The 15,358-nt window shown below is 43.0% G+C and overlaps 1 protein-coding gene across 2 annotated transcripts; it reads right to left on the bottom strand.

Moving 5' to 3' along the window:
* Positions 1–486: 486 nt before the first annotated feature.
* LOC120051224 (reticulophagy regulator 2-like) lies at positions 487–15,348 on the bottom strand. 2 transcript variants are annotated; one of them, XM_038997970.1, is made up of 9 exons: positions 14,874–15,346; positions 14,195–14,298; positions 11,605–11,635; positions 10,718–10,847; positions 10,140–10,224; positions 9,397–9,534; positions 7,265–7,353; positions 5,910–6,045; positions 487–2,355 (listed from the first exon to the last, which is right to left on the bottom strand). In XM_038997970.1, exons 1-9 carry the CDS (start codon positions 15,113–15,115, stop codon positions 1,586–1,588), a joined length of 1,725 nt encoding a protein of 574 aa, XP_038853898.1. In that variant the 5' UTR covers positions 15,116–15,346; the 3' UTR covers positions 487–1,585. The 2 variants fall into 2 exon arrangements, with proteins under 2 accessions (XP_038853898.1, XP_038853899.1); XM_038997971.1 differs by lacking the exon at positions 11,605–11,635 and having other exon boundaries at positions 10,718–10,866; positions 14,874–15,348.
* Positions 15,349–15,358: the final 10 nt, after the last annotated feature.

Genomic DNA, 15,358 nt, shown 5'->3' with positions numbered 1-15,358 from the left:
CCGCAACAAAGCTGTCCTAGTTATATTGGGGTCGAGCTGAATTCCCACTAATGACATGAAGAATTCCTATCATCAGGTTGCAACATTTATAACCCATCATTGTTACATAGGACCTAGGTAACATACCTTTTGGGGGAGATAATGCAATGCATGTATTTCTATTACTTTCAATAATGTGTCATAGGGAATGGCAGTTGTATGTGGGATTGCTGTGACAAAACCAGCATAAATAACCTTTAGCTGTAAGGTACCTAGTCTCTAGACAGACTGGTTGCCTCCCACAATGTTACAAATGTTTTTCCCTAGGTCTGGGATTTCCAAGAGTTAAGTACCCATAACATTTAAGTTGTACACATATTAAACAATTGGTGGTGGTGAAGTAGCACTTGCATTAATTTACAAACATTACAGAATACAACTAACAAAATAGACCTTTGGGATGTTGACGATGAGCAATTGAAAAGGTTGTCAGCATACCACAGTAACTACGTTTTGTATATAAAATATTTATTTATCATCACCTGGTTAAAAAAAAGAGATGTATTATTGTTTGTGAAATCTCCCAATCTTGCTTAGTGTGGAACTTACTTGAGGGGCTGCTGGTCATTAAATTGCCTTCGATAAAACTCCCAAACATGTATTTGTGCGTACGATGTCCAATACACCCTAAATTTCAAAGACCTATTATTGTGAATCTGAAATGTAATTTTAATAGACGGTTAAAATAAGTCCTTTGTGTATGGCTAATAACTGCAGTACTAAGTTTTGTTTGGGAGATTTCACAATTGAGTGCTGAATTTACTTGAGGGGTTGCTGGTCAATAAACTGCCTTCAATGAAACTCCCAAATGTACGTATTTGTGCATACATGATGAAAACATTTGTATTTTGCTGAAGATCTAAATCCAATGCAGATTGTAGTATCGACTTGGGTTACTGACCATAGAGAATCTTTATTACTTTAAAATTCCCACATGACGACAATAAATAATTTATATCATATATTAAAATAATCAAAACAAAAACCTTTTCTTTCTCTCAAAGAATCCATCCACATATAATCTTAATAATTTCCTTTGAGAAGGGTGGTTGTAGATCTGGTCCCATTGCAGATTGTGCTGTAATATACCCAACTCCATTTGGCATTACAACATAGAGCACAAACAGATCTGGGACAAGGCTCCAAACCCTTCTCCTGCCACCCAAACACATTACTAGTAGTTCCCAAAACTCAGATGGCTTGTTCCCTTGGTTAAAAACAATAAAACCCTGTCAAACACAGGTGCCATCAAGCCCAAGCCTCGAGAAACACAAGTTTCATCCCAAATGGCACCCTATTCTAGCTATAGTGCACTACTTTTGACCAGAGCCCTATGGGCCCTGGTAAAAAGTAGAGCACTGTAAAGGGAATAGGTGCCATTTGGGACTCATCCACAGTGATAGTGTGAAGGCAGAATCAACCACAGTGATCTCAATCACTAACCAACTGCCACTAACCACAGACTCTTTGATAAGTGTACATATATATCTGTACAATGTATATCTACATAAAACAAAACAGTAGGGTATGAGCGGTGATGAGGACGCTAGAAGGACTCTGGTTGGTGCGTCGGAGATGGGGGTGTGTCTGTGGGAGAGGCCACTCCCACTATCCCCTGTCCATCAGGACTGAGAAGACCCAGCAGGTCCTCGTCCATCTCCTCCAGTTCACTTTGGTCCAGAAGCTCAAAGTCCTCGTCCTCGGTCGGTACAAACATGTCGTCCGGCATCTCCTCAGCACTCCTCTCCTCGGTCTCCACAGCGACCGCATCCTGGTCCTTTTCTGCCTCGGCGACAGGGGGACTTTCCAGGGTGCTGGAGGGCATGTCGGTGGGCAGGAAATCTGCGATTGAGGGGACCTTGCTGTCCTCGGTGGAGCGTAGCAGGGCCGACAGAGTGTTCTGCACCACGGTGGAGATTGCCGTGTTCACAATCTCCTCACTCAGGGCTTCCAGTGACTGCCTCGGGGCCTGGGACTCCACTTCCCCCCCATGCACCACCTCCTCCGCTGTCCCAGCACCCAGCAGTGGTCCCTGGTCCCCACCTGGCGGCCGTCCACGTCCGTTGAAGTGTGTGTTGACAAAGTGGAGTGGGGAGGCCAGGTGCTGGAGGAGGAGGCTGGCCGGGCTCATGGGCTCCGCCTCTGAGGGCTCTCTTCCCCCAGCCGTAGCCCCGTCCCCTTGGCTCTGACCGGGGCCCCGCAACGGAAAATAGAGGAGGCTGTGCTCGATGGGGAACTCGTCAACCGAGGGGAATTCAGATCGGTCCCTTAGGAAGGCCTCCTCTGGGTCATTGTGCACACTCTGCTGGTCCGGGTCTAAACAGTCACAGGAGAGAGAGGATGGGGTTAAAGGTAGTCAGTGATACATGAAGTAAATCGGAATATTGGGTTGACTTCTAAGAGTGTGAATCGCAAGGCTGTCACATTGCAGCAGCTTGAAGCTCACCTGCACATGGCCAGATATTTTTTGTGAGTGAATATCTACGATATCCTACTTGTGGCAACGCCATGTCGATGAGTCACAGTTTTTATTTTATTATTTCACCTTTATTTAATCAGGTAGGCCAGCTGAGAACAAGTTCTCATTTACAACTGCGACCTGGCCAAGTTATAGCAAAGTGGCAAAAACAGAGTGACACGTGGGATAAACAAAAGTACAGACAATAACACAATAGAAAAATCTATATATAGTGATTAGAAAATTGAAAAATGAATATGCAATTCTGATATATAGTGAATGAGGAAGGAGTCAACAGCATATATCAAGATAATGACAAATCAAATTTTGCTAGTGCCAATATTTGATTCGGACTGTGGAACACATGTAACATGCTGCTCAATTATAAAAATCCCTGCAACCCAATTCTGTCCTTTCTCTGCACACATTTAAAAGCATCAGATTGATCATCATGTTAAGTATCCATATATTTCTGTTACTACGGTGCTATTACTATTAGTGCAATGGCAACCATGTATTGTGCTAATACAGTTGAGTAAACGGTGTTAAAACTGGGAACCATGTCTTTGTGTCTGTCGTATTTCAGTTAACATTGGTAGCAGCGGATGGCTAGTGCCTACAATGTGCCACCTCGCTTCGACGAGAAGAGATCGTATGAAAGTTGAACATTTTAACTTGGAATCTGGACACGGGTTACTAATCTGGACAAGAAAAAGCAAGCATTTGCGGTTGTATTATCACTCGAAGGAAGAGCGAGAGATACAGCACTGGAAATATCCGTTGAGGATTTGAACAAGGATGACGGTATGGGAACTTTTATTAGAGCTTTGGATTGTGTGTTTCTTAGAGAAGAGTAAGACCGTGCCTACGAGGCATATTCAAACTTTGACAGTGTTAGAGACATTTCGGTTGCAATTACGGACTACATAATTGATTTCGAACAGAGATACAATAGGATGCGCAAGTACGAGATGGTTCTCCCAGATGCAGTGTTAGCTTTCAAGTTGATAGATACTGCCTGTCTGGGTGGTAGGGAGAAACAGTTGGCTTTGACTGCTTGTACTGTGCTGACTTTGGCATCAATGAAGTCGGTACTAAACCATTTTTGGTGAAAAGACTTCTGTCCTGCCAATAACAGATGGGACGATCTGGGACGAGGCTCCACACCCTTCTCCTGCCACCCAAATACATTACTAGTTGCTGCCAAAACTCAGATGGCTCGAGAAACACAAGTTTAATCCCAAATGGCACCCTATTCCAGCTATAGTGCACTAATTTTGACTAGTGACGCAGCATATTGCACAAAGCAGTAGAGAAAAGGTGCCAAAAAGTCACATTCTCAAGACAACCAGACGAGGGCGCCATTGCCCGGCACAAATCCACTGGACAGACATGGAAGGAGATCAAAATGTTTTTTTTGTCAAAGCACTTACCATTGGGTTAAAGACTGTCCTCATAAAAAATGAACAAGTTAAACAAAGGAAAATGTAAACACAGAGAGAGCAGTGTTTTCAAACCAATCTGCTTCTGATACTGAGTTCTTAGGATCTGCTGTGATTGCTACTGCATGTACATGCAGTTTGTGGTGCAAAATGGCTTGATAACTATGTCAGTGAACTAAATATGAGAGGTACAAAATATGATTGACACACCAAGCAACAGAGCATTCAAATTTGGAGATGACATTTTTATTTAACTAGGCCAGTCAGATGAGAACAAATTCTTATTTACAATGATGGCCCAGGAACAGTGAGTTATCTGCCTTGTTCAGGGGCAGAACAACAGATTTGTACCTTGTCAGCTCGGGGATTCGATTTAGCAAGCTTTCGGTTACTGACCCAATGCTAGGCTACCTGCCACCCCGAGATGAGAGAATTGTCCATTTTACCAAGAGAGTTATGATACCAGCAAAAATTGGTCAGACTAATAAGTGTCACATTGAAACAGAGGTGGCCCCTACAGATATCCCCTTACTATTAAGCAAAGCAGTCAGGGGCTGTACTAGACATTAAAAAAATGACAAGGCAGTGATGTTTAAACAACCAGTGACCCTTGAACTTACTACCTCAGGCCACTATTGTGTAAACATTTTAGACAAAGACATCACACAGTGTCCATGTAAAAATGAGATTCTGACAGACACAGAACATGAACACAAAGGGAAAAAAAGTATTGTTAAAACTTCAAAGTGTTTGGACATGCAGTTGACAGACTTCAGAAATGACTCAGCAGTTCTGGGAATAACGATGAGAGTATTTTTCATTCTATGGCAGATAGTTAACAGTTGTGACACTTGTCAGAAATACAGCAAACCTAAGACCTGGCCAACTGTCGGTTTGCCACTGGCTTCCAAGTACAATGAAACGGTGGCTGTAGATCTACATGAGTTTGGACCAACAGTGTGATACCTTCACATAAAATCAACCACTTCACACGCTTCAGTGCTGGAAGCATTGTCAATACAAAGAAACCCAACCCATTTGTAATGGGGAACTTAAATAATACTTGGGACATTTAATTGTTGTTGATGGTTTATTTGTCTTTAAAAGAAAAAGTGGGAGATTGTAAAATTCATTTTTTAAGTATCACTATATTTTTGTTTAAGGTGCTATCACTGTTATTAGTGCGCCTGCGCAGGAGTCTCGTTGTAGATTAACCGGGCCTGAGTGCAATGGCAACCATGTATTGTGCTAATACAGTTGAGTAAATGTTGTTAAACTGGAACCTTGTCGTATTTGAGTTGAGGTATGTCTAACATCGGGTTATATGCTAGGGATGAGCATTTCAAAAGATTTCACTATTAGAATAATATCATGATTTTTCAGATAGTCTAAATACATGTTTTAAAGATTAAATATATTAACTTAACTTCAATGGAGTTAACTTGAGAGCCGGTGCGCTGCGCTCTGCTTGGAAGGGTGGGGAGGGGGATAGGGGAGCAGGGGCCGGTGTGTGTGGCTTGGAGGGAGAGAGGGAAAGTTGCCAAAACGACTCGCGCTAGTTAGACAAACTTGTTGCTGCCATAGGTTATCATACCATCTGCTAGTGCCCTTCTTGACTGCATCTAATCTTTGTAAAGAAGCTAGCTTCAGTTGCCAGCTAACTAGCTAAAGTAGCAAGGCTTATTGAGGCATCCTTGTGTACAACAACTTTATTCATATGAAACCACAGCCTACCAGTTGGTTGATCATTGTAGCCTAATTCCATTTAGCATTGATTAGAAATCTCCCACTTCACTTGCTACACATGGAGCCTCTGACTGGTGAGGCTACCGGTGAGTATTTTCTTTATGGGGCAAAACATTTTGCTTCGGTTTGCACTAATTAATACACACACCATTTCTTCTCTTTTAAATCCAAGTTGCGCAGGACAGATACTTTGGAGGAAGGGCCTGTTGTGCTTGGGTACTTACCTTCAGAGACGTCTGTGATCTGTGGGGTGGTAGCTCTGGATACGGAGAACCCCCCACTCTCCAAAATGGATGCTTCCTCGTCAGACAGCTCCGAGTCGGTGATGGCCATAGCCAGGGCTGTGGTCTTTGCATCCACCTGACCAATGACATGGTACAATTTTATGATATCACCATTGTTCTTTAGTGAAAGGCTCTCGACAGAACCCATACTAGAGCCCAATTAGGTTATTACAAAGTCAAGCAATAATATTGTCTTATCCTCTCAATTGAATGTCAACATTGAAACTTGGGTTCACAATCTGTAAAAAACAAATATTTAGCCTTTCATTGAGGGGAATATCTTGGTTAAGTATGAATAATCTCTCATTCCTCCTGAAGTGTGCGTTTGTTCTATTCCATACATATTTAAAAGCATTGGATTTATAGGCATGGGATAGAGGGAGTTTCCATTAACATTAATTTCCTTTCAAATCCATAAGGGGAAGTGAACATGTGCACACTTCGGGAGAAAAGAAAGGTAAAGAGATTGTTTTTGTCTTAAAGGGGCAGTGCGGTATTTTGAGGTAGGCTTGAATAAGCTAAGTAGACAATAGGCAGAGGGTAGCATAATTTGTCTGATTCTCTGTAATAATGGTATGTGAATAATAATGCATATTATCTTGTAAAGTGGTTTCTTGCATCAGTCACAACATTAAGAACAGACACTTTTTTTTTTTTTTTTTTTTTGGGGTCCAATTACATTGGAAGCAACATTCTTTCCGCAATATTAAGCTGATCCACCCCAAAAAAAAAAAAAAAAAAAAAAGAACAGACACTTCCTTGTCTGAGTGGATAAAGGTTCATGTCAAGCCCTGCATGTTTATTCCCCCCCCCCCCCCCCCAAAAGTCTCATAGAATGTAGGCCTACATTGAACATCACACATTGGCTGAATGATAGAACAGCTATTTCCAGGTTAAAATGTTTTGGGATGCATTTTCTCTGTTGTTTTTGATGGTAGGCCATTCTGGTAAGACTACATTATGATCAAATAGCCATAGTAGTCTACTTTGTCACTGTTAAAAAACTAACTTAAAGCAGGTACAGCCTCAGTGTTCACAGTAAACATGCACTGGAAGTTCCACTGAATTTTCACAACATTCAAGTTTAAGCTCAGCAGACCTGAAATTTGCTCAGTGACGAAATAAATGAGGGAATATTGTCCCCAACCCTAATCCCTAGAAATAGCCCTTTTCCCTTGTGGGGGCCGACAAAATGTCCCTAGTTAGTCAAATTTTTGTTCTGGTCCCCACAAGTATAGGTAAATATGTCCACACACATGATCCTAGTGCAAGATGGCAGACGATGTGGTGCTTACCAGGGGGGCAAAGCAGGACAGCTCCTCCTCGCTCTCGCTCTCTGTCTCAGCCCTGGGCTCATCCCCTTCCTCCACCTCCTTCTTCACCTCTGCAACACACACACACACACAGTTTAAAGGGTAACTACAGGATCCAATAAGTTGAATTTAAGGACTTTTAATGTCACTTGGCATGCAATTTAATACAAATTGAGGTCTGCGAGCGCCACACCAGCTAATATTCTTCTCCAGAAATGAGCTCATGTTGGCAACAAGGCATATTTTTAGGGCTGGCTCTTTCACCAAAGGTGGCTCATTATCAGACAGGTGTGCTATTTTAGCATTGAGCCTGATGAATGTAGTAGCATAGTGGCTACTGGCTAGACTATAGATGGCTGAAGCATGGGGTTGCCCATCTGTATTTGTTAGGCTACCCCAATTGACTAATCATTAACTAAGTTTCTAGAATTTTGGCTTCGATATCAATACCAGCTTAGTATAATGATACTCAATACCATAACGATAAAAAAATGCCTTAAAAAGGTCAAATATACAGCACGGTTACTGTACAAAACACATGGTCAACTCTCCATCTGGAGAGCTAGGCCACTGGGTGTGCAGGCTTTTAATCCAGCACTGCTCAAACACACCCGAGTCAGCTTAACAAGGTCCTGTTGAGCAGTTCATTTGTAGAGTCTGGTTTGTTAGAGTGGGGCTGGAACAAAAGTCTACACACACAGTAGCTCTTCTGGGGGTATTACGCTATAACAATTAGACTACAACCAAAAAGTTGATTCATTAAGTGAATCAGGTATCAAATGGTTATACTTCGAAGCAAGGTAGCGAAGTAGGAGGGCTCTAGACTGACTTTCCAGTGTCAAGTAAAGAAGTATGCCATTTCATCTAACATATTCAGGGAGTGCATGATGGATATTTTGATGTGCAATATTTCAAAATATGATCCAGAATAATTAGATATTTTTGTCTCTTTAGATATTAATTTGCCTGTATATTTGTTGTGCATATATATATTGGCCTAGGCTATAGCCTATGCTACATAAATTTACCAACTGAGGAAGTGGGAACTCAAAACATGTTAGCTAGATTGCTAAATATGATAGTTTCTTTAGCCATACAGATGAGCTAACAGTAAATGAAACGTCCTACAAAAACTTTCCATTGGTAGCATACTTGATGTATTCACCGTAAAATTCACCGCTCTGTTGGCAAATCATCTCAATTCCATACTGTGTTTGTTTTTTCCCTCTATATTGACAGTTCAGAAATAATTGTTACGCAAATAAAGCTGAGTCGCTTAACAACAGTAGTTTGAAAAACTGTCTTTCACGCAATTATATTTTGAAATGTTGCTCAACTTCCAGTATGCTTGCGCTTATCAGAATTAATCTCTCCCTTCAATCCATGTGCAAAGAGGGGAGCGGGAGTGAGAAACATGGACAGGGCAGATACTTTCATTGCAGGAAGCATGTTAATGCACATTACGGTTGACCAAATAACAGTTTTAGAACCCCCCCCCAAATAAAAATCAATAAAAATCAGCAGGACCGTTGTGTAGCCTAATCACCGAAATTACAAACAGAAGCAAAATTGCTTCGGTACGAGCAGGGCGTCAGTAATTTTCAGTTTATTGTCCCACCTCTAGTTAGTGTTTTCAAATGGCATAGGCTACCTTGCTCTCTCCTCTGGCAACGACGTGACTCACAGAGGCATATATGTGGATATGTCTTGAAAGTGCACCCAGAGTATTATCAATTTTGTTTGTTTTTCCCGCGGTGGCAACAACTTAGCAGCTGCATAATATAACGGAAACACTGTAGTCATCGCTGTTGCATTTTTTAAAGACCTTTAAAAGTGCAATTTAAGACATTTGAAGACTTAAGGCCTTTAAGGATCCGTGGACAGGATCCTTACATGTTTGAAAATAAATTTGCTCCAGCTGCCACACCAGTGCCACAAACCGGGAGGAGAAGGATTTCCCAGGCAACCCTGACATTCAGTGTTCACAGCTAGAGAGATAGAAGACCCGGTGACATGTGAATGATGGCAGGGCACACACACTAAAAGACAGACACACACACACACCATCAAACACACACTGACAGACAACGCACGCACACACAGTGTAAACTCACTCCTCTTATCGTGCTTGTGGTGCTGCGTGTCTCCCTTCATGCTGTAGTCCAGTTTCATCAGAATGGGCTCCAGGCCTGTGTACATCCGCTGGATCAGCTCGTGGTACACCACCAGAGGCCACACCAACACACTCAGCGCTGGGCACAGGACAAAAAAACAACCTCAACATGGCACTTAAATGGCTTTTGACTCACCATGACAAGCACAGCATCCCAAATGGCACCGCTTTGCCTACATAGTGTACTACTTTTGGCCAGGGCCCATAGAGTTCTGGACAAAAGTAGTGCACTATATAGGGGATAGGGTTCCATTTGGAACACACACCATCTTTAGTGGTCTTTAACCAGAGAAAGGGATATACCTCAGGGTTGTATTCATTAGTGAACAACGTAGCAAAACATTTTGCAACGGAAACCATTTACTCCAAACGCTACAACGTGGCGTAAGCAGTTCCCATTGCAAATGTTTGGCTACTGTGTGCACTATTGACTACAATCCTGGAATACTGAGCGTCACACATGGCCAAATCACAATACATTTCCAGGTTGGGGAATGGCAACACTATCAATGATGGTATGAAGGTTGCATTTAGAAGTTATTGGCAATAACTTTGGTTGGCAATTGTTATGCAGTAGCACTGCATTTCTTAGACAACCACACCCTTTGGCATACTGGTTGGTTGGTTGGTTGTTTGCCTTTGTGAAAAACAAGGAAAAATAATTGAAAAAGCAAGGCAGCTCACCGACGATATAGGATATCATGATTCCTGGTACGTAGTGTCCCACCACGGCGAGCACAGAACAGCCAGAGCACATCATGGCACAGAACTGGAGGGAGATAAGAGACGCAGTGTCATTAAACTTGCAAGTTGGCTGAAACTAATGTAGGGGAGGGACAACTACTTCAGCAAATACCTCTTCAGATCAGAGGAGGATGGGGGAGGCGCTATAGGAGGAGGCTCATTGTAATGGCTGTAATGGGATTCATGCAACGGTATCTAACACTTGGAAATCACATTTGACGCCGTTCCATAAATTCCACTCCAGCCATTCCAATGAGCTTGTCCTCCTACAGCTCCTGCCACCAGCCTCCTCTGCTTCAGCTATACAAAATTTTTTATGCAACTCAACCAATTTAATGTTTTGATAAACCATGACTTTGAGCCACTTTATAATATAACAATATGGTAACAGTTAATACACGTCGACCTCCAGATACCAAATGACAATCAGTATATGTGGCCCACGTGGAAATCGAACCCACAACCCTGATGGAGGCAATGCGCTCTAACCCACTGAGCCGCCAACAAACCTAACATACCTTTCCATGGTTCTGCCTTTTGTACTGCAGCATCTCCTGGACGAAGAGGCAGCAGTAGAGGTAGCTCTCCACCAGGTGGTGGCTGAGCTCTGGAATACTGAGGAGCCGGGGTTGCACATTCATGGTCTCTCTGCAGTCAGAGAAAGAGACTGTGGGATGAACACACGAACACAAGCAGTACTAAGCCAGATCTAAAAGGATTCAAGCATCTCAGAGTAGGAGTGCTGATCTAGGATCAGGTTACAATGGATAGAGTGAGCCTGATCCTAGATCAGCTCTTCTACTACTCTTTATAAAATGTGCGCCCTGATGCTATTGACAAGCACAGACCATCAAACAAGTAGGGAAAACGCCTGAATAATCACATGATAGTCACTAACAGTAAAGTGCTTGAAGGTGTTATAGGAGCAGGGTGAGTTAGGATGTGTTTAAAGGCCCAGTGTAGTCAAAATTGTTATTGTCCTGTGTTTTATATTTCCACACTATGAGGTTGGAATAATACTGTGAAATTGTGAAAATTATGATAATGCCCTTTTAGTGTAAGAGCTGTTTGAAAAGACAGCCTGCAATTTCAGCCTGTTTTGGTGGGATGAAGTTTAGGCCTTCCATGGTGACATCATCATGCATTAAATTAGTTAATAGACCAATAAGAAAGAGAATTCCAAACCTCTGCCAATAACAGCTAATGTTACATGTTCCCCTCCCCACTCAGACCACTCCTAGCTAAATTCTTGCTTGAGAAATTGCTCTTAGCTAAGAAGCTATTTGTTTATTTTTGTTCTATTTTAATTGAAAACAATCACAGTAAGATACTTAATCGTTAGCCAGAAATGATTTGATATTGAGATTAAAACAGCTGCATTGGACCTTTGAGTCAAGATGTGTACCTTTCCATTGGGTTGGCCTCAGGATACTGAACTGTATTGGAGAGAGGGGACAGCACAGATTTGTTCATCTAAGTCCAACATCAACAATACATTTTAGACTTCATAGAGTAGGATTGGTAATCAAAGTCATCAGAACAATGATATGTAAAATCAAATCGACAGCACTAACATTTAACCATCTTATCAAATCGTGACCTATACTAGCATTTCAGACTTCACACTGACCCCAGGGCCAGGGGTGGGTGTGGCATGAGTAATGCATGCATGCACCTTCTAAACTCAGCAAAAAGGACACTGTCTTTCAAAAGATAATTCGTAAAAATCCAAATAACTTCACAGATCTTCATTGTAAAGGGTTTAAGTACTGTTTCCCCTGTTTGTTCAATGAACCATAAACAATTAATGAACATGCACCTGTGGAACGGTCATTAAGACACTAACAGCTTACAGACGGTAGGCAATTAAGGTCACAGTTATGAAAACTTTGGACACTAAAGAGGCCTTTCTACTGAGTCTGAAAAACACCAAAAGAAAGATGCCCAGGGTCCCTGGTCATCTGCGTGAACGTGCCTTAGGCATACTGCAAGGACTGCAGATGTGGCCAGGGCAATAAATTGCAATGTCCGTACTGTGAGACACCTAAGAGAGCGCTCAGGGAGACAGGACAGACAGCTGATCGTCCTCGCAGTGTCAGACCACGTGTAACAACACCTGCACAGGATCGGTACATCCGAACATCACACCTGCGGGACAGGTACAGGATGGCAACAACTGCCCGAGTTACACCAGGAACGCACAATCCCTCCATCAGTGCTCAGACTGTCCGCAATAGGGGCGGCAGGTAGCCTAGTGATTAGAGCGTTGGACTAGTAACCGAAATGTTGCAAGATTGAATCCCCGAGCTGACAAGGTAAAAATCTGTCATTCTGCCCCTGAACAAGGCAGTTAACCCACTGTACCTAGGCCGTCATTGAATATAAGAATTTGTTCTTAACTGACTTGCCTAGTTAAATAAAAGGTAAAAAGAAATAGGCTGAGAGAGGCTGTACTGAAGGCTTGTAGGCCTGTTGTAAGGCAGGTCCTCACCAGACATCACCGGCAACAACTTCGCCTATGGGCACAAATCCACCGTCACTGGACCAGACAGGACTGGCAAAAAGTGCTCTTCACTGACGAGTCGCGGTTTTGTCTCACCAGGGGTGATGGTCGGATTCGCATTTATCGTCAAAGGAATGAGCGTTACACCGAGGACTGTACTCTGGAGCGAGATCAATTTGGAGGTGGTCTGTCATGGTCTGGGGCGGTGTGTCACAGCATCATCGGACTGAGCTTGTTGTCATTGCAGGCAATCTCAACGCTGTGTGTTACAGGGAAGACATCCTCCTCCCTTGTGCGGTACCCTTCCTGCAGGCACATCCTGACATGACAATGCCACCAGCCATACTGCTCATTCTGTGTGTGAATTCCTGCAAGACAGGAATGTCAGTGTTCTGCCATGGCCAGCGAAGAGCCCGGATCTCAATCCCATTGAGCACATCTGGGACCTGTTGGATCGGAGGGTGAGGGCTAGGGCCATTCTCCCCAGAAATGTCCGTGAACTTGTGTTGCCATGGTGGAAGAGTGGGGTAACATCTCACAGCAAGAACGGGCAAATCTGGTGCAGTTCATGAGATGCACTGCAGTACTTAATGCAGCTGGTGGCCACACCAGATACTGACTGTTACTTTTGATTTTGACCCCCCTTTGTTCAGGGACACATTATGGAATTTCTGTTAGTCACATGTGTTACGTTCCCCAGTCTCTGTGTTGTATGTATGTATTTCAGGAAATGGCTTCCTGGATTCCCCCAAGCAGCTGATTGGTCGGCCCCATTGCAGATTGGAGCTGACCTCACCCTCTCGTCAGGAGATACAGCTGTCTGAAATTACAGACTCCTTCTCCAGCTGTATATAAGCCAGTGTTCCTGTGCTCAGAAAGAGAGAGCTTATTGGTATATCCTGTGTTGGTTGTTGCTCAGATAGCGCTTCTTTGATGTCCTGTGTTGGATGTTGCTCAGACAGTTTTTGTACAGTATTTTGTATCCGGTCCTGCTGAGTTATGTTTTTGTCAACAAGGACTGTGTTTTGATGATTGAAATTGTTCACGTTACATTAGTATTATTCTGTTTTTGTTCCCAGGGGGGAAGGGGAAGGCACCTTAGGAGTGCTTAGGCAAGAGGCCTGCGGGCATACATATATAGTCTATGCACACTAGGTAAGACCTGGGCAGACCATCCCCTGTATTTTGGTTAGTGCGCCAGGTGGTGCTAGTTAGGTAAGTTGTGGGTAGGTAAGGTAGGAGAGGGGGCTCTAACTTTCTTTGCTTCTGTCCAGTCCCTTTTCCCCAAAACAGTCATACCTCGTTCAACCCACGGGGATTTGTGTTACGTTCCCTCCAAGAGGCTTGCGTAACATGTCTGTGGAACTTGTTCAGTTTATGCCTCAGTTGTTGAATCTTATGTTCATACAAATATTTACACATGTTAAGTTTGCTGAAAATAAATGCAGTTGACAGTGAGGACGTTTCTTTTTTGCTGAGTTTATGAACTTACCTGTTGTAAGAGGTAACTTATGCTTCCATCTCTCCAGCTGCATGAGCCCTAGAATGGAAAGACTCAGGAGGAAGAGAGGACGCAGCGAGGTCGAAGACAGAAGCCTGTAAAAAACAAACAAACCCATGCCATTTTAACATGTAACCAATGTTAGTCAAGTTCACTAGTTAGCCACGAGTGAATAGACTGTCAGCTAGCCCCCTGTCCTGGTTCAGGACAATACATAAAACTTGGCCACGTTCAGTTGTCAAACGTTGCAGATGTAACAATCCATGAATACAGCCGTCATGATTCCTTGGTCTACATGTCGGAGACGCACGCTTGTTCTACATTTATACATTTCTATCCGAACGCTCCAAAACGTCTTAGCTAGGTCAGTTACTGTTATTTGAAAGATGGCTCACTTGTAACTTATGTAGAGTATTTAGCGAAACGTTATTCGATAATAGTAGGGAAACGTTGGCATACCAAACTACCAGCTGACACCGTTAAATAGCTAATTAGCCACCTAGCTAGCGCGTCACTCTCGTCCGAGGATTATCGTTGTCATTCAACCTAGCTACACTACAGTAAGTAGCTACTACTACTATCAAGCTAAGACATTAGCTATAGTGCATCTTCCTATTCAGTGCAAAATAACTGATTAGATGAGTGATTCTTACAAATTATTTAGCATTACCAGAACAAGGTGTTCAGCGTGAGAGCAACAAATATGCTGTAGAGTGGCCTTTCCCAAACAAGCAGCCTCTGCATCCATAACAGCAAAGGCTCATATTGCGATAGCCAGCCTTGAAGACGCTCCCGCAGTTGCACGAGCTCAGGGTTCCCATCCCCGCATACTTGCTCTGATCCTCCGGCAGGGAACAGGTCCTCGAGTACGGAAGAAACAGAGGGGCATCTAGCCTCCTCTCCGCTCGCCATCTTTCCACCACGTTATGTTGTTTTGGTGATCACGGGGTATGGCTAGGCGGATAAATCCGCGAAGGCCGTTATGGATTAAACAAAAAAAGTAGTAACCGATGTTACTGGGTGGTCACTAGTTGTTACAGCCACAAAGTCATAAACCCCGCCTATTTCTACAATTGCTCGTCTTAAAATGGGATTTTAAAACTAACCCGAACCACACTGCTAATATTATGCCTAACCTTAAATTAAGACCAAAAA

The sequence above is a fragment of the Salvelinus namaycush genome, chromosome 7, assembly GCF_016432855.1.
Source record: "Salvelinus namaycush isolate Seneca chromosome 7, SaNama_1.0, whole genome shotgun sequence".
Classification (NCBI taxonomy): Eukaryota; Metazoa; Chordata; class Actinopteri; order Salmoniformes; family Salmonidae; genus Salvelinus; species Salvelinus namaycush.
Note: the sequence above shows the minus strand (reverse complement) of the source record. Positions and strands in the feature narration are given on the sequence as shown.

What these genes read in the sequence shown, in the direction of transcription:
- LOC120051224 (XM_038997970.1), bottom strand. Translation starts at nt 15,115, where the DNA reads ATGGCGAGCGGAGAGGAGGCTAGATGCCCCTCTGTTTCTTCCGTACTC. An exon ending in ACGCTGAACACCTTGTTCTG is followed by an intron (nt 14,299 to 14,873) that starts GTAATGCTAAAT and finishes TGTTTTTTACAG; the next exon opens with GCTTCTGTCTTCGACCTCGC. An exon ending in TAAGTTACCTCTTACAACAG is followed by an intron (nt 11,636 to 14,194) that starts GTAAGTTCATAA and finishes TCTCCAATACAG; the next exon opens with TTCAGTATCCTGAGGCCAAC.